General features: G+C 45.0%; 1 protein-coding gene across 11 annotated transcripts in view; it reads left to right on the forward strand.

Annotated features, from left to right (window-relative positions):
* Nucleotides 1-23,186, forward strand: part of GHR (growth hormone receptor) — a 1,023,550-nt gene that overhangs the window by 917,633 nt on the left and 82,731 nt on the right. For all 11 annotated transcript variants that reach the window (XM_078675015.1, XM_078675021.1, XM_078675018.1 and 8 more), the window contains 2 exons: nt 5,068-5,179; nt 20,409-20,569. In XM_078675015.1, coding sequence (XP_078531141.1) covers nt 5,068-5,179; nt 20,409-20,569 — 273 coding nt within the window. The remainder of the gene's footprint in view (nt 1-5,067; nt 5,180-20,408; nt 20,570-23,186) is intronic.

The raw sequence follows: 23,186 nt of genomic DNA on the forward strand, positions 1-23,186 counted from the left end.
CACCAGAACTTGAGCACTACACAACAGTTCTTCAGGACGTTATTTCAGCAGGCCACTCAGCAGGAACACCTTGGCTCAAATATATTAAAGAGATGCTAGAGTACATCTGGGCTCTCGAACTATGTACCCATGCAGCCACTATAGCCTTATCTTCAAAAAGTGCCTTCAAAAAGTTCTGCTGGTCAATGGTAGAGGCAAAAACAACTGCAAGAGTAGACCTCCCACTCTATCTCAAAAATGTTTAGACTTTAAGTCCTGGATTAAATACAAGTCTTACTGTGACAAGGTGACTGCATCTTGCAATAGAAAACTATATTTAAAGTGGGTACTTTGCTGCTGACAGCTGTTACGAAGAGTTGGTCGGCCGAGGCTACCGATATTTCTCCTTCATGTCATTCTCCGGCTGAGAGCGCCCCACATGTTTACTTTGTTTCCCCAACTTATGCTTGCACACACAAATTCTGGCTAGCTCCTATTTGTAGGCGAATAAGCCACCGTAGCCACTTAGCTGCCCAATGCATATTGAGGTCCAATTGTTCTTTAACAGATGCTATACCTCTTGCAAATGTTTTGGTGCTATGTGAATGATGCACTGGAAATTTTTATTTTCTACCTAAATTCTTGGAAGATTTCCATTACAAGGTCAAAATTTGATTTTTTTATTGAGATCGTTTTACAACAGCTTGTACTGTTTGGGAAGAATTAAACATTCTAACCGACGTCTATTATAACCATGTTTTCATTTGTACTTTTATAGCCCTGGTGGGTAAAGTTGTTTGATTTGATTTGTATATACCTATTATGAAATTGAATTACGTATCCAGCACTATCCTCCAAATACTAGTATTGACTTAAAAGTATTCATACATGGACAATAATCTACCTTCAATTGAATTGATACATTTAAGTAATTTAATAAAATTGCAGGGTTGGTAGACCAATTGGCTTACAGCACTGACTGAATAAGTCCCACGCGATATTTGTTATATATTGATTCCAACCGAACATGCAGGCAGCCAACTCCACGATGCGAGCGATGTACTGCAGTGTCACCTAAACAGGGACTTATGTGCATAAGTGTATGCAGTCGTTAAGTAGGGATCAATTTTAGCCCCAAAGAAGGCCTCTGACACTCATGGGAAACCTAATAGGCAACAACATGTTGGCAGGTGATAAGGATGCATGAGTCACAGTACTAACTTGTACTTCCCACTTTTTTCTTTGTTATCTTATCTTGGGTACCTCTATTAATAAAAATATATGTTTTCGGGTCTATAAGATAATTTTAACTTATTGATCTTTTTGGCTATTCAATATTGCCATATTAAGAACTCCTTCCAGGAGGAGGTTTAGCCAATCCAGGCATTTACACAGTTCTCCTTTAAGTATCCATCCTGTGCTAGCCAACCTCCTTCCCTAATTGACTGACGTGTTCTCTGATCTCAGTGAATAAACACAGAGCTGGCATCAAGCTGTGCTGCTTTGGCACTGATTAACACTATCTGTCAGCCTTGGGTCTCGGCAGCCCACTGTTGACATGAGGACCAACAGTTGTAAGCCAGAGCTTCAGCACCATTCCACCACCTAACAGGGGTCTCGCCTGCCATTCTGCTGGTTTGCACTGCCATCTGGAGACCTGATCACGGCAGGGCGATGGTGTTCCTAGTGTCATGAAAGCAGTTGAAAATACATTCTCTTTTACAGTTGTTAAATCCTACCTGGCATTTATGTGAAGCTTGATTCCGGTCCAGGGAAGACATGGCTTGGCAGTTCGGTCTGGACTGTTCCCATGAGGCACAGGGTCAAGACTGATTTGCATATGGCCATGTCTGAACTGGGGTGGCTTGGTGAGCAAAATAACGACGGATTAAACCCAGATCTGCGACTGGGGGTGAATGTTTTGCCATTGTGCAACATTCCGTCCATCATCTTGTGTGTTTTGCTATTGATGTGATTCAAGCCATACACAACAAAAGTAATTTTGGATGAGGTTGGTCCCCCAAGAAGGTATGAATGTGCCTTTATGGTGAATTCTGACAGTGCTTAGCTTTCCCCTAGAATCTGTTGCACGTGAAGCACCAAAGTAGGGGAGAAATGCAAAACTAAATTTAATAAAAACCACACACAATGTTCGGGAAAGGGATCCTAGCAGAAGAAATTGTTCTTGTTCTGAATGGATTATAGAACCGCCGTCAAACGTTGTTTAAAATGAACTAAGTGTTGCCTTGTTATTATTGACTTTACCTTGAAAATCAAGTTCTTCTTCAATCAGCTGGCTTTGCTACTGCCCTCAACCTCTGATCTGATCGATTGTGATCACAAATATGTTGACAGATTCAGCTCGTTGGAAGGTCATTGAAAGTAGCCAGAGCTCCATTGTGGGGATATTTTCCCAAATATAATCGGGCACATCTTTATCCTTCAATCTATATTTGAAACCTTCATATCAGACCATAGACACCATTTCCTTTATCCTGTGATTGGAAGAAGTTACATGATCTGTTTTCCATTTCCTATACACGCACCGGTTGGCTACAGCTATATTCGTTGCAAACTGACTTTTGTCTGAATCCAAGCCTGCTGTATCAGAATCATCATGTACCTGTATTAATCGTGTAGTGACATGAAATTGGATAGAATCTGGGGAACTTTTATTTCCTTAAATTTTTCCTAATTAAAGGTTGCATCTAACGAATGCTAAGGTTTAATGAATGTGATGGCTAAACATGTATTTTTCTCTTTGTTAGGTAATGTTGTTCTATGATCTATTGTCTTGTTCTGATTTGACTAGAATTGTACCTCTGTATGGATCTGTTATCAATTTTGCTTATTTTTCTTTAATTGTTTATGTAACTAAAGGTATCTCTTCTTGTCTTCTCGTGCTGTCAATAAAAATAGTAAAAAAAAAAAAAGACAATGAAAGGGATACCACTAAAAGATCTCATGTTAGCGATTACTTGCTCCTAATATGATTTCAGAATATGGTAGGACCCCAGAACCTGAGCCATGCTACAATACAGAGAGTTTCTTCTCCAGGATAGTGAATTCAAACTAAAATTGTGTTTCACCAGGCTAGCTGGAAATCAGTGCCGCTCGTGTAGAATCTTTCATTCGCGCCCTGCCCCCTCCCCGAAACCCCAATCCTGGCCTCTGTCATGAATTAAAATATTGTCCATCTGAAAGAGGAATTGAAGAGCAAAGCACACATCTGTCAGTTTGTTAACTGAGCATTGTGTAAAGGATACTGTCTTCTGCTACCTGGCATATAACCTTGCAACAAGGTTATATGGGTCAATTCACTGAGATCAAGGGGGAAGCCAGAAAAAGAGCGGTTTACATTCACATAGTTACTTAGCTAATATTTTGTCAAATTCATGTACCTTTTCTGGCATTATGTGCTTTAAGTGAGTACTGCATATAAGTATGACATTTCTGTACACTGACATAAACACGTTTTTCTAACACTAGATTACCAAAATATACACAATGTTTACTTTACACATGCTTACAGTTAGAAACAAATGGATTTTCCAGATTTTTCATACTTTACTAATATTTTGTTCCAAATAATTATATTCCTGCTGCATGCCATCCCTTCCATGCGTTCTGATATTGCAGGAATCATTTGTGCACTTAACTCAACTTGTAGTGCAAAGTAAACCCAGTGCAATCAGGTTATGAATTATTTACTCATATAAATGTAGCTTGTGCAGTTCTTTTGCTTTGGGAATCTGTGGAAAAGTAACCCTTTCTGGTTTCAGCCAGATTTGCAGTCCATGTCTTTGGCAACACAGCATTCATAATTTACTTGCGAATAATGCATACATAGACAGCCTATTTTACTTACTCAAAACATCTGATGGCTCCTATTTGGAGCGGAGCAGAGACACCCTTTAATTATTAGGATAACAGGTCAGGAATGGTGGGGCACTAGTGGACATGCGTATTACAGTGCAAACAGAATTGCCTGGCGCATGGTCCAAATGCCTTCCGTTCAGAATGGAAAAACGAGACATTCCTGGAGATATCTCACGTTCGGGTGCCCCCGAGGAAATGAAATGAAATGAAATGAAAAGGGGATTTGTATAGCGCGGCTGCTGCCCGAAGGGGTCCAAGCGCTGAGTAGAGGGCAGAGTACTCTGAGGAGGCTGGGGGTGAATTCGTTTTTGAAGAGGAAGGTTTTTAGTTCTTTGCGGAAGGACAGAAGGCTCTGGTTGGATCTTAGGGAGAGGGGAAGGCAATCCCAAGGCTTACAGGGTGGGCATGATGGATTTCATGTCCTCCTTCCCCAGGTCCCGGAAGTCCACTGCATTCTCCCGGCCAGTGCACAATGTAGGAAGTGATTGTAGACTGTTACAGGTGCAAAGCTGACTGTCCCCTCTCCAACCCTACCTCAGTCCTGCCTCACCACTGCCGTTTGCAAGTACTTGCCATTCCAGTAGCTATTATCTGCCATCCAGTTGGCAGAATATATGACTCCTTGGTTGGCAGGACATTGTCAAAGTTAGTTATGTGGCTCTTTTTCATTTCGGTATATATTTATATGGATCTATTATGTTACTTTTTCATGCTTGTAATATGCAGGCCCCTTCCCAAAGGAACACCTGTTTAAGTTAAACATTTGTCGTGGGAAAAAACTGAACACAATTCCTTTTCCACTACTTATTCTGCTTCCAAAATCAGAAATTGAGCTACGTGATTTTAACAAAAATGTAGTCCTATGTTTTACATTTATAAAGTGAAGCAACATTTATTAACTTGCCTCTCTAATACATAATCGGCAGGAAAAAATAGTGTCAAATGTTGCTCCATTTTCCACTGGTGCAAAACTTAAGTCATATGGTTCATGTTAAAGTTGAAGCAAGAGCTATTTGTTTAGTTCCCTATTATACAAGCAAAACAAACGGTGGAAATCACATAATTTGGACACAGGGCAATTTTGAATGCTATCATTCTTTGTAGAGTTATTCCTGTGCCCTCTGGTACAGTCCTGCACATCTACATTCTTGTGTTCATACTGCTAAATCTAAAGGTATTCTGTTCACTTTTTCATTTTCTTCCTTTCAGGAGAACCTGTATTTAGGTGCAGATCACCAGAACAAGAGACGTTTACGTGTTTTTGGAACTATGGGAACGTACGCAACGTGACAGGCCGCGTAAGACTGATGTATGCTTTAGGGTAAGGTCAACCTAAAGCTCATTTAATAATATTTGGTTTGGAAATAATTTTCTATAAGACATTGAAGATTTCCCGACCTACATTTACATTTGAACATATTGGATACCATACAGCGGCAACTTATACGTCAACACATGTACAAAAAAAGAATAGACTGTTGCATCATGGTATAGCGTGGCAAAAAAACACATACCTCACCAACATTCATTGGCAGCTTGAACATTGCTCTGCAACTGCAGTTGTCACTCTAGAATCACTCTCAAACATCCCTCCTCACACACACATCACACCGCACCTCAAGGATCTCCATTACACAAATGAACACAGTTCAAACTCCTCATCGCACCTACAAAGTTCTGCATAACACTGTCCCTACATTGATCAATAGCCGTATCTCCTTTCATAAACTCACCAGACTCCTCCGACCTGATGGACTCCTACTACCACACATCTCATGCATACGCAGAACCAGAGCAGACAGGTGGGCCTTCTCCTACATCACTTCTAAAGCCAATGACCTGCCTTTACACATCAGTGCCTCCTCCTCAATGCTTGAGTTGCACAAGAATTTGAATACCTGACTGTTCGATTAACCCCTACAGCCACCCTAGGCGAGGCTACACTACACCTGCTCAGTGCCAGGATACCATCCTGAGTGATAGCACACTCTACAAATCTTCATAACGTAACATAACATTTCATGCAACGTCAGACTTGGGAGTTCTCTAGAGTCTTACTGGAAGCACTTACCCAACAGTGCTACCTAATCAGCCTCTCTGCAATCAAGATATTGTTAAAACTAATCAGGCCCTGCGAAGCCTTGGATACCAATGAATGGCTACCTCTTCCTCCCTTTGAACCATAACATATACCATAAATATAAACTTTGTGGATTTGGTCCTAAGTCATTTGCATCTTTTTCATTAGCGATTTTTATTTCAAACATTTCAAATAAGAATTGTGCTTGCACGAGTGTAATCAATATGCACTACTAATCTTTGCATATGTGGTAAAGATGTATTTATTTGACAAAGGATTGTTGCAGCAAAGCATTATTAAATAATAGATGAAATGTAACTGTTAAATCAATGTTGGCAGGTAGTAGGGATCAGTCAATAAATGCATGAACTTCTTCATTTCAATTGCAATGTAAAAACAGGAAGGGAAAAATATGAAACTCCAAGTGAGGCCAGTAGTTAGTTTGGCACAGAATTGCTTTGGCTAACGTAACATGCCCTGTACCGCTTGTTAGGAATCTCCTTTCAATGTTGAATTTGTCTTTGGTTCCTGGGGTGAAAACTAGAGCTGAGTAACTTGTTTGTATCCAGTTTGTGATGTTCAGTGGAGTAGGAACTCAATCATTTTGAAAACACCGGGAAGCACACCTTTCCGATATGATTTGTTGTTCAGACCTTTCATGATGGGATTGATGTCAGTGGCAGGTGTAATAATGAACAATCCAGAGGCCGATCCCAGTGAGCGATTTAGGGGCATATGTAGGTAATTTCCATTTTGCGATTCCCAAATAGCGATTTTTAAGGAATCGCTATTTGAGAATAGCAAAATGGAAGGTAGGTAAAAATGCGCAATTTTTTTGCGAATCTTTAACATTCCTTATTTGCGATTAGCAAATTGCAAATCGCAATTAAGGAATGAGTGTCCCATTCATTCCTATGGGCCAAAAGGCCCATAGGAATGAATGGGGATACATTCTCAAATTGCGATTTGCTGTGTGAAAATCAGAATTTGAGAGTCGCAATTCCAAGGGTGCCAGGGTGTCCAAAGGACACCTGTTGCACCCCTGGAATGTACCTGTAAGTGCATGTGGGGCACATACATGCCCTAAGGGCATGTCTGTGCACCACATGGCACTTTGAATTTTTTTTAAAAATGCATTTTTGAAGGAAATCGCAAAATACCCCTACATAGCATTTAAGGAATCGCAAAATTGTGATTCCTTAAATGCTATAAGCAAAATAAGGAATCGCAATTTTTGTGATTCCTTATTTTGCTAAGTGGCACCTACATATCAAAATGCCATTTGCGATTCGCAAACGCTGAAATTCGCCGAATTTAGGCATTTGCGAATCGCAAACGGCTACCTACATATGCCCTTTAGGGCCATATGTATGAAGGTACCGATTTGTGATTCTGAAATAGCGATTTTTAAGAAATCGCTATTTCAGAATCGCAAATTGGCATGTATGTACAAATTCGCTTTTTTTAGCGAATTCTTAGTATTCCTTAATTGCGATTAGCAAATTGCGAATCACAATTAGGGAATACTTTCCCGTTCATTTCTATGGGCCAGGAGGCCCATAGGAATGAATGGGAAGGTATTCTCAATTTTGCGATTCGCAATTTGAAAATCGCAAATTGAGAATCATTTCAAGGGTCCAGGGGTGTCCAAAGGACACTCTGTTGCACCCCTGAAATATGCATGGGTGCACATGTGGCGCAAATACATGCCCTAAGGGCATGTATGTGCGTCACATGGCACTTTGAAAAATGCTGAAATGTGCATTTTTCAAGGAAATCGCAACTTACCACCAACTAGAAGTTGGTGGTAATTTGCGATTCCTTAAGGGCATTTTGCACATTTTTTTCTCTTCATACATTGTTAAGGAATCACAAAATGTGCGATTCCTTAAATGCAATTGCAAAATAAGGAATCTCAAATTTTGCGATTCCTTATTTTGCATCAGATTTTACTTCATACATATAATTTTGCTAATTGGCATTCGCAAAGGCTGTTTGCGAATGCGAATTTGCTTCATACATATGGCCCTTAGTGAGTTGTGCACAGTGAAGGAGCTGGCTAATAAATGCTTTGGAGGGACCCTCCAACTATGAGAGGTAGTCTCAATTTCAAGTGAGGTAGCGAATGGGAAGTTATTCGGCCGTAGGGGAGTGGTCGCAACAGATTTAATGTGATGGGATCTTGGAGTCGGTCTAACACATTCAGTTGGAAATGGACCTCAGCACAGATGAGGTGTCTATCTTGCAATTTTAGTAGCTATTGATGTATATGCTTGAAAAGGTGGTTATGGCACGATTTGTAAAGTAATGTGGTGTGCACCATGAATATCGACTCTAGAATAACAATAGGTCGCAATATCGCGGCCAAAATATCGAAAGTAAAATATATACACATACATATACTGTGGAATTTTAGTTCGTGTACTGAACATCATCTACGCCATCTTGCAGACTCACGTATGAGCATACACGACAGCCATTTTAGGTACCATGGTCTCCCTGTTCACGATCCCCCGTCAGCACACTTCCCTGAACCTTGCAAGCCTTCCCCGCGCATCCTGGCTGCCCCCGCACTCACATGCACAAGTCATGAACACCTCCCATGACTCTGTCTCAGGGAATCACACCCCGCGCCTGACCAACACCTCCTTTCCGTCCATGAATACCCCTCCTTTGATGACCCCTTCCTCTGAGCCCGACTGCCTGCACGAACCGCTGGTCATCCCTTAGCCCGAGGATACAGTTTAATTGCCCACTACTGTATGCACTTGCCTCTCCTGAAAGAGGCCACTATTGATCATGACGTCCCCACCCCCAGAGATTCGATCAGGCGCACACATTCCAAAGGAATCGGCAGAACACTCAGCTGCATGGTAGCCCCCTCCAAATCATATGAGGGGAAAGAGCCTCTACTGTTGTCATGTGTTGGAATGGGCCGGAACTGGGGGGGTGCCGGGGATGTCATCCTCATACTTCACAATGTCTTTGTTGTAGTAAAAAGCGTTCACGTGTCTTAAACCAGTGTATAAAAGACCAGGTCTCAGAGAGGCTGAGAGAGCACCTCGAGACGATACCTTGTTGTCTGATCTGATGTGTTCTACTCCGTCGGAATAAACTTGTTTCCTGTCTTCCTGTCTCCAGCGCCTGCCTCTTTATTGAATAACTTCGTATGGTATTAGAGGCGTTTTACGCCGGGCAAATTTAACTTAGGAATCATCTACTGAAATCGCCTGACCATTTTGAATTGATCTTTATCAATTGGCGTCCCAAACGCGGGGCCCATCAGCGACACGTGGATCCAGTGGGAGAAGTCCCGACGACAGAGTGAACGACTGCAACGATCGGAAGAGCTCCTGTCCGATAGACCCTTGTCTGACAGCCGATCATCTGAACTTCACTGATTCCGAGCAGACCTCTCCCGAGTGATCTACGGTCCTGACTGGGAACCACCAGGAGTGCCGCGATAGCAACAGAGAATAGAGGACGATCGGGCGCTGGAAGCGGAAGACGAGAAACTGTCCATACGGTCCGGGTAAGGTCGTGACACACGACAAATTGCGGAATTGATTGATTGATTGTTTGAAAATACTAGTATTACTTATTGACTGTTTCTGAGAAATTCTCTATTTGCAAACAAACACAGAATCGCCATACTCTGTTTAGTCTTTGCAGATAGCGAAGGGTTGGCAACGCAAACCTTTAACACGTCGTGCCTATTTTTTTTTCTCCCCATTGATTGATTGATTGAATCGAGCATTGAATTGTTCGAAGTTGGTTCTCTTAAAGGATCTTCTCTGCCCGCAAACGGGGAAGAATAGGAATATTCTCTCTCCCTTTGCCGATAGTGAAGGGTAGGTAACGCAAACCTTTAACACGTCGTACCTATTTCATTCCTCATTGACTGATTGTTTGTCCAAACATTGACTGTTTGGAATTGGTTCTTTCTGGAGGTATTCTCTGTTTGCAAATAGCGTAGAATAGAATATTCTGTCCAGTCTTTGCAAATAGTGAAAAGATAGGTAGTGCAGGCTTTTGCCCCCCATTGTAATCCGTCATGCCTATCTTCTCCCCATTGGTTAATAGTTGGGTCAACCCGGACCGTTTATTAGAGATGAACCATCCAGCTCCACTGGAAGGCACCCCTAATAAGGACATGTTTACTAAGCAAGGACTAGTCGCTATAGCTTATAGTAAGTTATGGCATAAATATACAAAAAAGGATCCTAAAAGTCAGTGGCCACTGATAGGTTCTTTTGATGAAAATAAAATAAAAACACTAGAAGCAGCTGTAAAAATAAATAAGGCAACACCCACTATGCTCGATAGTATTGGCATGTGGCGCAAAGAAGCAGAACATCGAAGGAAAAGAGAAGAAGCAAAAATAGTGAAAGAGTTACGAAAAGCCGCCCATCTGGCCGCAAAAGAACTAGATGAAGAAATAAGAAGAAAAGAGGAAGTTAAGCAAACACAAGAATCAGGACTGGCAGGCCAATGCCCTGTCAGGACACGCTCTACCCGGAGATGCCCTCCAAACAGCGGGCAAATGACGAGTTACTGCTCGGTCCTCCAATTATCTACATGCCTCCTCCTTATGCTCCCGGCCAGCCTCTAGCACAACACTCACCAGTTCAAAGTGCAGGCATAGGTGACCATAGCGCTAGTGCCCCGGCTCTTACGGCCTTCGCACCAGCCGCATTGGTAACAACAGCAGATGAACATGAGACTAACAGGCAGCTAACAGCCAGGCCAAATAGGTTGAGCAAAGATGAGCGGGATGGAATCGACCAGATAACGAAAACCCTGGTAGAACGGAAGGAGAGCGAAGAATATACGATGAATATGCATAATTCACATGCCGGTAGTCACAGACGGCATTTCATTTTACGGTTCAGCTACCACACCCTGAACGCGTATGAGGATAGGTACCAGAATAAAGGTCCTGCTAAATTGACGGCTCTATATAGAAGGGTCGATGTTGGAGATGGGACTGAGAGCGATGTGACGGACCTCTTCATGCAAACGCTTGAGGTTTTCCGCCACCTCGCGGAACAGAAACCAGAGGTCAAGATCACAGTCCCTGGGACGATTGAACCCCCGTTAGAAGCAGCCAACACTATGATGCCTATCAGAGAAGCCGCCCCCTACTGGGTTCCCCCAAGAGGTCAGGGAACAAACGATGATATCAACCACGCAGATGCCAAATGGAGGGTTGTGTACAACTGGGTTTACCAACCATGGGATCGGCAAGATATTTTAACTTTTAGGCAAACCCTGCCCGATTTAAGAAAGAACCCTACAGCATTTTATACCGAACTAGGCACAGCCTTGGGCTCAACCATAATGACTCTAGCGGACATTGATTTGTTTTTCGGGTTGTGTCTGCCGGCTGATGTGTGGAAGCAAATCCGGAGAGCCGACCACACAGATCTGTTCGGACACACCTGGACAAAACTCGATGAACTAGATAGGCAGCGAGAGCCCGGTAAGAAACCAGTAAAAGACATACTGGAACTCCCCGACAAAATAGTGCAGAAGCTAAAAACGTTGATCCCAGAAAAGAAAGTAGACTGGTCGGTAGTCATGGCTTGCCGCCAGAAACCTCAGGAGGACGTATCAGAATACTTCTCCCGATTTGAAACGGTTTTCTCCGACTACAGTGGCCAAGACATGACCACCGCAACCGGACAACACCTATTCGTGCAAAACTACGTAAAGGGGCTATCGCAAGAGGTCTCCCAAAAGTTACAGACTAGCGAGAGTAGTTGGGGAGCCTCTAAACCTGCAGCTATCCTTCAGATGGCTCAGTATTACGAACACCAAAAGAACAAGAACGAAAGGGCAACTGAGAAAAAGAATAGGACTTAAAGGAACGAGTAATGATTGCTCAACTGCAGGGAGTGACTACAGGAAGGGAACGGTATAGGGGAAACTACCAGTCGAATGCCCCTAGGAATTCGGCCCCTAGAGACCGCAACCCCACACCTGGCGCTCCACGAACCGACCTCGATGAGAACCAGTGTGCATTTTGTAAAGAATTTGGACATTGGAAGTCTCAATGCCTGGCCCTTCGGGAACTGATTAAAAATAAAGAGACAAGGAACATGACAAATGGCCCCAAAACTGGAGGGCAGGGACAAGGACAGACCCACGACACCACCAATGACCGATCTGGCAGATCAAACACATTTGACCGCCCCCAACAGAATCAGTGCCAACAGTCCGATCGCAACAATGCTCACGACTTTGCATAGGACTGCCAGGGGCAAGGGAGGGATCCAGTCGAGCTCTGTGTTGACCAGCAAGGTCCTTACGTCACTGCTAAGGTCCTGGGTACAAAGTCTCCATTTTTGGTAGACACTGGAGCGACACGTAGTGTATTATCAAAACGACTGATTCCAAGGGCACCCTTGTCTGGCTCACACATTACCTCGATAGGTTTCGATGGAACGCCCTCCACTAATCCCCTGTCTGTACCTATCTCCTTTGACCTAGGAAACAATCCCACTGACACAACATTTCTGCTCTCCTCCAACTCCCCTGACGCCATTATGGGTATTGACTTACTGAAACATTTCCGAGCTACTATTAGGTGTTCCCCGGATGGAGTCCGAGTCATCCTGTACGACAACCCGAGCATGTCCAGACCCTACCCCGCACGACATATGTACACCATAACAGATGCTGACCTATCCTTGCTCGATACCCTACCCCTGTACCTATGGGCCAGAAACGACTCGGATGTAGGACGAATGATGATCGATCCTGTACACATAACTGTTCGACCAGATGCAATACTCCCGAAACTCCCACAGTACCGGATATCGCCCGAAGGCGAGAAGGCATTGGTAGCGATTATTCAGTCCTTGGTAGAGGCAGGAGTGGTAGAGGAAGTGGTTAGTAATGTCTGCAATAACCCTATCCTACCCATTGTTAAGAAGCAAGGTGAGGGAGATGAGAAAGCGTACCGCTTCATCATCGACTTGCGAGAAGTCAACAAAGTGGTGGTGCCACAGTACCCCGTAGTCTCAGACATCGCCACCATTCTGACTCTCATTCCGTCCACTGCCACCACCTTCACCGTTATTGATCTTAAAAATGCATTTTTCTCTATCCCTATCCATCCAGACAGCCGTTATCTCTTCGGCTTCACTTTAAAAAACCGTTCATACCGATTTTGTAGAGCTCCCCAGGGCTACACTGAAAGTCCCAGCATTTACAGCCAGGCCCTCAAAAGACAGCTGGACGCCGTCCAGCTTCCAGATGGAGTGGTGCTGATCCAATATGTTGATGATATCCTTTTGGCGGCCGACACCACTCCACTTGCAATCACAGCCACTATCCAACTCTTGCACTTTCTTGCGGAGAATGGCCACAAAGTCTCCAAAAAGAAACTGCAGTTCTGCCAGCCCCAAGTAACATACCTAGGCCATCTCCTGTCCAAAGAAGGGAGGAAACTTACGCCTACCGAATCCAAACCATCCTAGACACCCCCATTCCGAAAACACAGAAGCAAGTCCGTTCATTAGTGGGCCTTACTTCTTTCTGCCGACAATGGTTACCAAATTTCAGTCTCATTATAAAACCCTTACTTTCCCTGTTGGCCAAAGATGTTCCGTTCCCACTCCCTTGGACTCCCGAATGCCAAGCATCCTTTAAGGAGTTGCGGGATGCCCTTTGCTCGGCACCCGTTCTAGGAACACCAGATTACTCCAAACCCTTCTCCCTCTTCACTCACGAAAGGGAGGGATGCGCATTGTCTGTTCTAACCCAGCCCATCGGCGCCAAACAACGCCCTTGTGCCTACTTCTCTGCCACTCTTGATCCAGTCGCCAGAGCTCTACCTGCCTGCCTTCGAGCAGTAGCCGCTGCTGCTGTTTCTATCCGCCAGAGTGAGGGAATTGTACTTTCAAACTCCCTCACGGTATTAGTACCCCATGCAGTTGACACCCTTTTGAACCAGACAAAGACTCAACACCTGACTAGTGCACGACTGACAGGATACGAATTGACTTTACTTGCGCCCCACATCACTCTGAAGAGATGCACGACATTGAATCCTGCTACTCTGTTACCCTTGCCCGAAAATGACCCCGATGTGCCCCCTATACACGACTGTATGACCCTCACGGACGAACAGACCAGGAGTAGAATTGACCTCCGAGACATTGCTTTCACAGATCCTGATGGAGAACTATGGGTAGATGGCTCTTGCATCAAACTCCCAGACGGCACCACTTCTGCTGCCTATGCGGTGACGACAGCTCGAACAGTAGTTGAAACAGCTCGCATCACACAACGATCCGCACAGGCAGCAGAACTAATTGCCCTCACACGAGCATGTATCATAGCAGCAGGAACCACGGCAAACATTTACACGGACAGCCAGTACGCCTTCGGGGTGGTTCATCATTTTGGGCTCCTGTGGAGGGAAAGGGGATTCCTGACGTCCCACGGTACGCCCATCCTTCACGGAGATCTAGTCTCCGCCCTGATTGAAGCAGTTCTTCTCCCCAAACGATTAGCAGTGATCAAATGCCAGGCACACAAGAAGGTGACAGATTTAGTTGGACAGGGAAACGCACTAGCCGACATCACTGCCCGAACCACAGCTGAGAATAGGGCAACGACACGCATGTATGTGACCAGGTCACAAGCAGAAAAATGGACCGACGCTAGGGAAACAATCAGGGACATCCAATCGGCCAGCACACCACCCGAATTGATTGAGTGGGCACGGGTGGGTCTAAGGGACGATGAAGGCTGCTGGCGGACAAAAGACACGAACAAATGGTTACTGCCTGATGCATATTTGATCCCCATACTGACAATGGCACACTCCCCTGCACACATAGGCTCTGCCCCCATGATCGAACTCATTTCCAGAGTCTGGCACAACAACAAGATCCCCGACTCGGCCAAACGCCTAGTCCAGCAGTGCCTTATCTGCTTACAACACAACCCCGGGGAGGGTTTGGGATCCCCGACCACCCCTTTGAGGTCCTTCAGATCGATTACATCCAATTAGAGAGGTGCCAAGGCTTGAAGTACGTATTAGTCATTGTATGTGCCTTCAGCAAATGGGTGGAAGCCTATCCGACCCGTGATAACACTGCCATGACTACTGCCAAAGTACTACTGAAGGAGTTTTTCCCTCGCTACGGCCTTTGTCGAATTTTATGGAGCGACAATGGCCCCCACTTCATAGCTGAAGTTATCCAACTAATCCTGAAGGGGTTGGGGGTAAGACAAAGGTTCCACGCAGTCTTCCACCCCCAATCTGCTGGCCTGGTTGAACGACACAACGCTACACTGAAACTGAAACTGTCAAAAATAGTGGCCACCACAGGACTTAAGTGGCCAGATGCCCTTCCACTGGCATTACTATCGATGCGCTCCACTCCCACTAAGCACCACTTGACCTCCTACGAAGTTGTGTTTGGGCGACCTATGAACCTCTGGACTGCCCCCAAACCGACCTCCATTCACGACGTCCCCGACGTCCTGCTGTCAGATTATTTATACAAGTTAACTAAAACATTGTCTGTCATTCATCAACAGGTGCAGCAGGCCATCCCCGATGCTTCCAGGGGTCCCGGTCACGATATCCAACCGGGTGACTACATCCTAGTCCGGAACTTTCAACGAGCGAAGAGTCTGGAACCCCGGTGGACGGGCCCCTGGCAAGTACTGATCACCACTCGGACGGCTCTTCGAGTGGAGGGGAAGAAGCAGTGGCTGCACGCCCATCACTGCAAAAAGATTTCCTCGACCCTGGCCACGACAGACAACGTCAGCACCCAAGAAGAGCTCCTGAACAAAGACCGACCATCACTGAACTGCTATCCTGATACCGAGGCACTTGAACTTGCAAAACACTCTGATCCCACTGTGCCATCTCGAGAAGGGTATTTCCTGCGTCGAAAGGAGGGAGCTTCGGCTAAGTAGGCCACTGACTAAGTTAAAAATCTCAGAACGGTGACCCAAAGCAACCAAGGGTTACCCGGAGAGAAGCTAAACAAAGTCTGTGGTTCTGCCCACTACCGAGCACCTTGAAGATGAAGATGATGGAAGCGCCAGATAAGAAGATGATGGAAGCGCCAGATAAGAAGACGTCGGAAGCAACAGGAAATACCCACTACAGGAACCCAAAGACTGATAATTTGCACCAATCAAAGACAATCGCTTTCTTCATTGTCTTCCTGTTTTGCCTCCTCCTCATGACGTCCTTCTGGATCTTGGAGGAAAGCACACCTGCTCACCAGATGTTGCCAACCACTGTCCAGCCAACCCCCATGAAAGAGCACCACCTGATCACCCTTTCACCTCAGCTCCGAGAAAGGCGTAGGGAGTTCTGGAACAATTCCTTCGTACAACTGTTGCATCAGCACAACCTTGCTGCGAATGCCACGAACTGCTGGATCTGTGGGTTGCTCCCACATGCTACCGGACACTCCATCCCCTTCATCCCTTCTCCTTTCTCAGTTCACGGCTCCTGCCTCGCCTGGTTGATCCTCATGCAGGAAAGCCACAAGGACAACGCCGCTTCTGGTCAGACAGTGTCACACTTCTACTATGGGTTCTGGCTGAACAAAACAGGAAAGCCCTTTTGTCCTGCAATTTCAGGTTCAACCTTCCTTACGAACATCCCTGCCAAAGAAAGGGTCGAAATGCAAGTGCTCCACAATCCAGCCAGACCCACCTTCTCCCACCTGCGGAAACAAACGGCTGCCACCCTGACCGTGGCCCTGTCTGTCATCAATGTCACAGGACTCGTATGCCTCGAAGGACAAGGAACGCAGCTGGTGGGTCACAGTTCTTGTCGCATCACCAAAACATTGGTCTCAGCTGACCCCCCTTCCTTTGTTGCTTCCCCGAATATGTACTTTGTTTGTGGCACCAAAGCTTACACGTGGTTCCCAAAAGGCTGGAGGGGTACGTGCTACATCGCCTTCATTCTTCCTCCCACGTATGTGGCTTCAGCCTACCACCACCGGCAAAAGCGCGCCAGAGATGTTGAGCAAGCCGACTCCACCGGAGCACAGTTCCTGGATGCAGCAAAGGGACTTGTTCCTCTGTGGGGACCAATGGCAAATAGTCGCGCTATCCGACACCTGACTCAGGCAGTAGAAACAACCATTAACATCACCGCTGGCATCCTTGCTAACAACACGGCTGAGCTTCAGGCAGTCCGCCTGGTGGCTCTTCAAAACCGTCTTGTTCTAGATGTGGTTCTGGCCGACCGTGGAGGTGCATGCCGCATCATCGGCTCCAACTGTTGCACCTACGTGCCAGATAACTCACCTTCAGTCTACAAAGCAATCGAACACCTCCACAGACTGTCCTCGGAGGTTCACCAGGAACAGGAAGGATGGTCGCTTGGAGGCTGGTTCTGGGACACTTTGAAGAACTGGGGATGGAGATTGTTCACGTTTTTATTGATACCAATCATGATACTGTGTGGGTGTTGCTTAAGTATACAATGTTTACCACCTTTATGTGCACTCATTTCCAACTGTATGTGCCCAAAGACTTTGAACTTTAAAACTGAGCACATGAGTCCCCTATACGAGATAGAGGTGCGTGGTCTCATGGGGATTGATCCAAACTGACAAGCTGGCGAGACATGTTAAAGGGAGGACTGTGGAATTTTAGTTTGTGTACTGAACATCATCTACGCCATCTTGCAGACTCACGTATGAGCATACACGACAGCCATTTTAGGTACCATGGTCTCCCTGTTCACGATCGCCCGTCAGCACACTTCCCTGAACCTTGCAAGCCTTCCCCGCGCATCCTGGCTGCCCCCGCACTCACATGCACAAGTCATGAACACCTCCCATGACTCTGTCTCAGGGAATCACACCCCGTGCCTGACCAACACCTCCTTTCCGTCCATGAATACCCCTCCTTTGATGACCCCTTCCTCTGAGCCCGACTGCCTGCACGAACCGCTGGTCATCCCTTAGCCCGAGGATACAGTTTAATTGCCCACTACTGTATGCACTCGCCTCTCCTGAAAGAGGCCACTATTGATCATGACGTCCCCACCCCCAGAGATTCGATCAGGCGCACACATTCCAAAGGAATCGGCAGAACACTCAGCTGCATGGTAGCCCCCTCCCAATCATATGAGGGGAAAGAGCCTCTACTGTTGTCATGTGTTGGAATGGGCCGGAACTGGGGGGGTGCCGGGGATGTCATCCTCATACTTCACAATGTCTTTGTTGTAGTAAAAAGCGTTCACGTGTCTTAAACCAGTGTATAAAAGACCAGGTCTCAGAGAGGCTGAGAGAGCACCTCGAGACGATACCTTGTTGTCTGATCTGATGTGTTCTACTCCGTCGGAATAAACTTGTTTCCTGTCTTCCTGTCTCCAGCGCCTGCCTCTTTATTGAATAACTTCGTATGGTATTAGAGGCGTTTTACGCCGGGCAAATTTAACTTAGGAAACATCTACTGAAATCGCCTGACCATTTTGAATTGATCTTTATCAATACCACCAAGGAACATATATGCGAAGTTAGGTATAGAACATTTTACTTGCTTACCTGTTGATAATTTACTTAAGATATATATCTTCAAAGTACTTAGATGTTGACTTAAGAATAGTAAATCAATACCCTCTTTATATGCATGCACTTACCTTTCAAAATTTTTTCCCTTGATATTGTTGTGGCACAGTTATCTGGGGGTCGATATTCAGTCGATCGATCGATGTGTCTAGTAGGTCAAACAAGGGTCCTTTAAGAAAGGTTTTGTAGTGCATAAACCTATAGAGTTACCTGATTGTAGGCAATAGCAAATGAATCCCTGACATATAAGATAACTAAGTCATAGTAAGCAGTAACAGATCCTTAATGGTTGTAGTAAAAAAGAACCAGGCCCGGGCTGGTATGAAAAGGTTACACCTGTGCTGCATACTTTTTTTGTACTTTTTCCAGGTGAAGTGTTTCCTGTTCATGCAGTATTTCCAGATGGTGTTGTGATGACTTTACACTGGGCTTTTAGAAAACTATTAAAACGGTGTTGTTGCAGATCTTTTACAATAGATTTAATAATTGCTTGTGATAGAAATACTCATTTTTCAGTGGTGCAATTCCTACATTTGTGTAAGAATCACCACAGTATGAGGTGTGCTGTATTTCAACATGCACAAGGAATAAGTGTATGAATCGGGCTTTTGTATCAAAATGAGGTATGGGTGGCAGGTCCAGTGCTTAATTTGTCAGGAGGACACCGCAGCTTGCACCACCGGCTGCCCCCCCCTCCCCCGCCACCCCTCAGTGCTGCCAGTGACGGTACCAACACAACTAACCATCACATTTCTACAAGAGTGACAATTCAGACTTTTAATATATATTAACAATGGCAAATACCTGCTACCCAAGCTATTCTTAAAGAATTGGGTGGCAGTTACTAGTCATTTTAATGTATACTGAAATATTACACAACTGTTAATGTTAATAGCCTCAGGCCCAGTTCTCTCTTGCTGTCGCATCACTATGCTTCCTCCCTGTTTTTCTCAGTGCTTTCTCCTGCTTTTGCTTGTTTTTGACTGCTTTCTTCTTCCTGTCCTCTGTTTTTCTGACTGCTTTCTCCTATTTTTGTCTTGTTTCTTTTTTACTGATTTCTCCCTCCTATCTGCCCTGTTTCTATGAGTTCTTTCTCCTGCTTTTCTCTTGCTTTTTTAAATGCTTTCTCCTTCCTTTTCCCTATTTTCTGAGTGCTTTCTCCTCTCTTTCCTCGTTTTTTTACTGCTTTCTCCTTCCCTCCACATTTTTCTGAGTGCTTTCTCCTGCTTTTGCCTCGTTTTTTACTTTCTCCTTCCTCTCCTCTTGTTGTTCTAAATGCTTTCTCCTGCTTATAAGTAGTTTTTCACCGCCTTCTCCTTCCTCTACCCTTATTTTTCAGAGTGCTTTCTCCTGATCTTCCCTTATTTTTCACTTCTTCTCATTGTTTTTACCTCAACAGCACCTTGAGACCCTCATCGGTGATTTGCCACACTTTATGAATCCTGATTGTTTGATTTACTCATCCTAAAATTAGACAAACAGCACCACCACGTGGCAGGCTGTCATAATTGCCAGTGTTGACAAAGTGCTGGTGCCAAGCACTAGAAACCACCAGCTCAAATTAAGCACTGGTGGCAACTAATGAGAATGTCACCTTATTTACAAATTGATGCCCTCCAATTGTATTGTTAGTCTAAATATCTATGATTTTGGAAATGGAAATGTGCAAATTTATTCTGATTATACATTTTTTTAAAAAGGCTTCAGCATGGCCCTGTAGGAACAATTAAAAAAAGGACACCCTTTAAGGCAGAATCAAGGCATCCTATTTTTAAATACATTTGAACAAGAACCAGTTGAGAGTAAAAAAAATACCCTTGCACAGCAGATGTTTTGTGACATATAAACTGTGTTGCACACATTCTAATATCATTCATCCTCTTTATTTTCCTTTCTAGGAAGGATTTTGTCTGGGCAGAATGTCCTGATTACAAATCTGCTGGTGAAAATAGTTGTTATTTCAACTCAACATATACCCATATATGGAAACAATATTGCCTGAAGCTGGTACCTGAAGCCCTCGCACCTGGAAATTTCTGTTTCAGTGTGGATGACATAGGTAATGTTTTTCTTACTCAAGACTTTATGCACATTGAAGATTCGCGTTGTCAGTCTTTTTGAAATACAAAGGTCAGATATAAAACTACCTGTACGTAAGACAAGCAATTATTTGCACATTTGTGCAAAGTTCCTTATTTCACATGAACTCCATTAAAATTACCACTCAGTATTTTTATATAAGGTTTTCGTTAATGACCCTGGAAAACAGATTATGCTTTTGACATAGTACACTTTAATGGGACATTTTTAACTGTTTGGTAGTGTCATTTAATATGAAAAATGACCTAAAAACAGAACAGAGCTTTATCCACTTTAAATATCTGGATTTCAACCTATCCGTGCATAGGGACGGCCAACAAGCCTAATTATTAAAAGCAGTTTCTGGTCTGTCTTTGCTACAAACTCTTGTTGCTTCTCAGACTACAAATACTCTAGTCTGCCATTTTGTTTTCAAGCCGTTGTGTAATTCACTTTGCGAGAGGTGTCAAAGATATTGCACCAGCAAACATCCATCCAGATGTTCATGTAGTCTTTTAATTTTGGAGCTTGGAGGGTTCATCTAGGAAGCTTTAAGTCTTGTAAGATGATTGTATTTTGGGGGTTCAGTATATAATGCTGGTGAACTTTGACTGACTCTTGGATTTGCTTGTTGATTGATTTAGAGAATCATTTATTTCACTTAGTAGTTAAAGGTGCCAATATTTCCTGCGTCCTGATTAGTGCACCAAATAAGTAAATAATTATTCAGTTTTCGAGGATTCCCATGTACTTTTCTCATCCCTATTTCGAGGATGTTGAAGAGAATGTTTTGTAAGCATCTATGGTCCATTGATGCATCAAGCAGTACTTCACAGAGAACCATAACCCGGCATCCATCAGAATGCTGGAATGTTAGAATGGGATGCCTTCAATGTGGTCATTTGAGGAGTTTGTATATCTCAGATTTCTGGGGCCTGTAGGTCCCGGGACGTTGAGAGGACTTAGGACATGCTGGCGGGCCTCAGTAAGGCGGCGGACGTCGACTCTGCCCTCACTTTCCAACTGGCAGAGGCAAGACTGGTTCAGGAGGCTTTACTGGAAGACCTGTGTTGCCAGGCCAGCTGCTGGCATGGGTCACTCTCCAAGACTTGGAACTCTGGCCCTTCACTCTGCTCTCAAGAAGACATCCTGCAGGCCTTTTATGAATATTCTGCAGCATTATATAGTGCACCACAAGACTCAGGCACAGTCTGTCCGGATGACTTTCTATCTTGTGTCGTGCTCCCCCGAGTATCTGCTGCCACAGCAGCAAATTTGGATGCAGACATTGCAAATGTAAAGCAGGCAATCTGTGACCTATCCTGCGGCAAAACACCTAGCGCAATGGGTTGCCCCTGGAGTACTATCACTTATTTTCGGCCCTCCTGTCCCCCAAACTGGCTGCCATGTACGCAGCGCAGTGGAGGCGGGGTGCTCCCTTACTCCTTATGTGAGTCCCTCCTGATCTCCATCCCGAAACCTGACAGAGACCCCTGATGACTTCCCTCATATTGGCTCATTGTCATTCTTGGAGCTGACTACAAGATACTGGGCAAGGCGCTTGCTGCTTGGTATGGCCAGCTGCTTCCAGGACTGGTCCACTCTGACCAGAACAGATTTGTCCCTGGCCGCAATACTACGCAGAATATATGCCACCTTTTTCATATACAAGACCGGATGGTAAATTTCCTCAGGTGTCATGTCTTACATTGGACCTGGAGAAGGCGTTTCATACCTTATCTTGGCGCTATATTTGTACTGTGCTGGCCTGCTTGGGGATATGGCCTCAGCTCTTGGCCTAAACAAAACTATTATTCCAACAATTATATTCCAACCCGGTCTCTAGTGTGTGCCTGGGTCGCTTGATTTCTACCCCGTTCTTGGTACATAGGGGGTCACGACAGGCTTGTCCCCTATCCACTTTCTTGTTTGTGCTCGCAATGGAGCCACTTGCTGTGCTCCTTCGTAGAGCGGACCAGGAATGGGGTCATTCAGATAGGACCGACGCAACACTATACACCAATGACCTACTCATCTTTGTGCGAGACATTGTGAATGACCTGGTGCCTATCTGGGGTACACTGTTGGAGTTTGCCGCTGTGGCAGGGCTTCGAGTTAATTGGGAGAAATTTGTCATTTACTCGCTCCACCCTGGGAAGATCCATCGAGAGGTATACCTTGGTACTTCCTGCCTTCATTGACAGACCCTTTGACCATTCTTTCTCTCAGGTGGCTGCTCATTCCAGTCTCCCACTGCGTGTCTACAAGGCTCGTGCCGTTGACAGTGGTGTTTAAGTGCGTGGCGAGAATCCACCGCCTCTCACAGGTGGATTCCCTGAACTCGCCTTAGCTACCCTTGGTCGGCCTCCCCCGGGGTCGAGACCATTAGACTGCTGAGGACTTACGGGTTTTGACTGCTCATTCTCTCCTCAAGGTGGGTGACATCTTTAAGGAGCGGGCCCTCTTCCTTTTGCCCAGCTATTTTATGAGAGGGGGCTGCTGCTGGGACAGTTCCTACTTCATCTGTGGCTCCTTCACACATTCTTTGGGACCTTCCTGGAGGGGAACCTGATATGCACCCTGTTGGGCAGTCCATT

This window comes from Lissotriton helveticus, chromosome 2_1 (genome assembly GCF_964261635.1).
Source record: "Lissotriton helveticus chromosome 2_1, aLisHel1.1, whole genome shotgun sequence".
Classification (NCBI taxonomy): domain Eukaryota; kingdom Metazoa; phylum Chordata; class Amphibia; order Caudata; family Salamandridae; genus Lissotriton; species Lissotriton helveticus.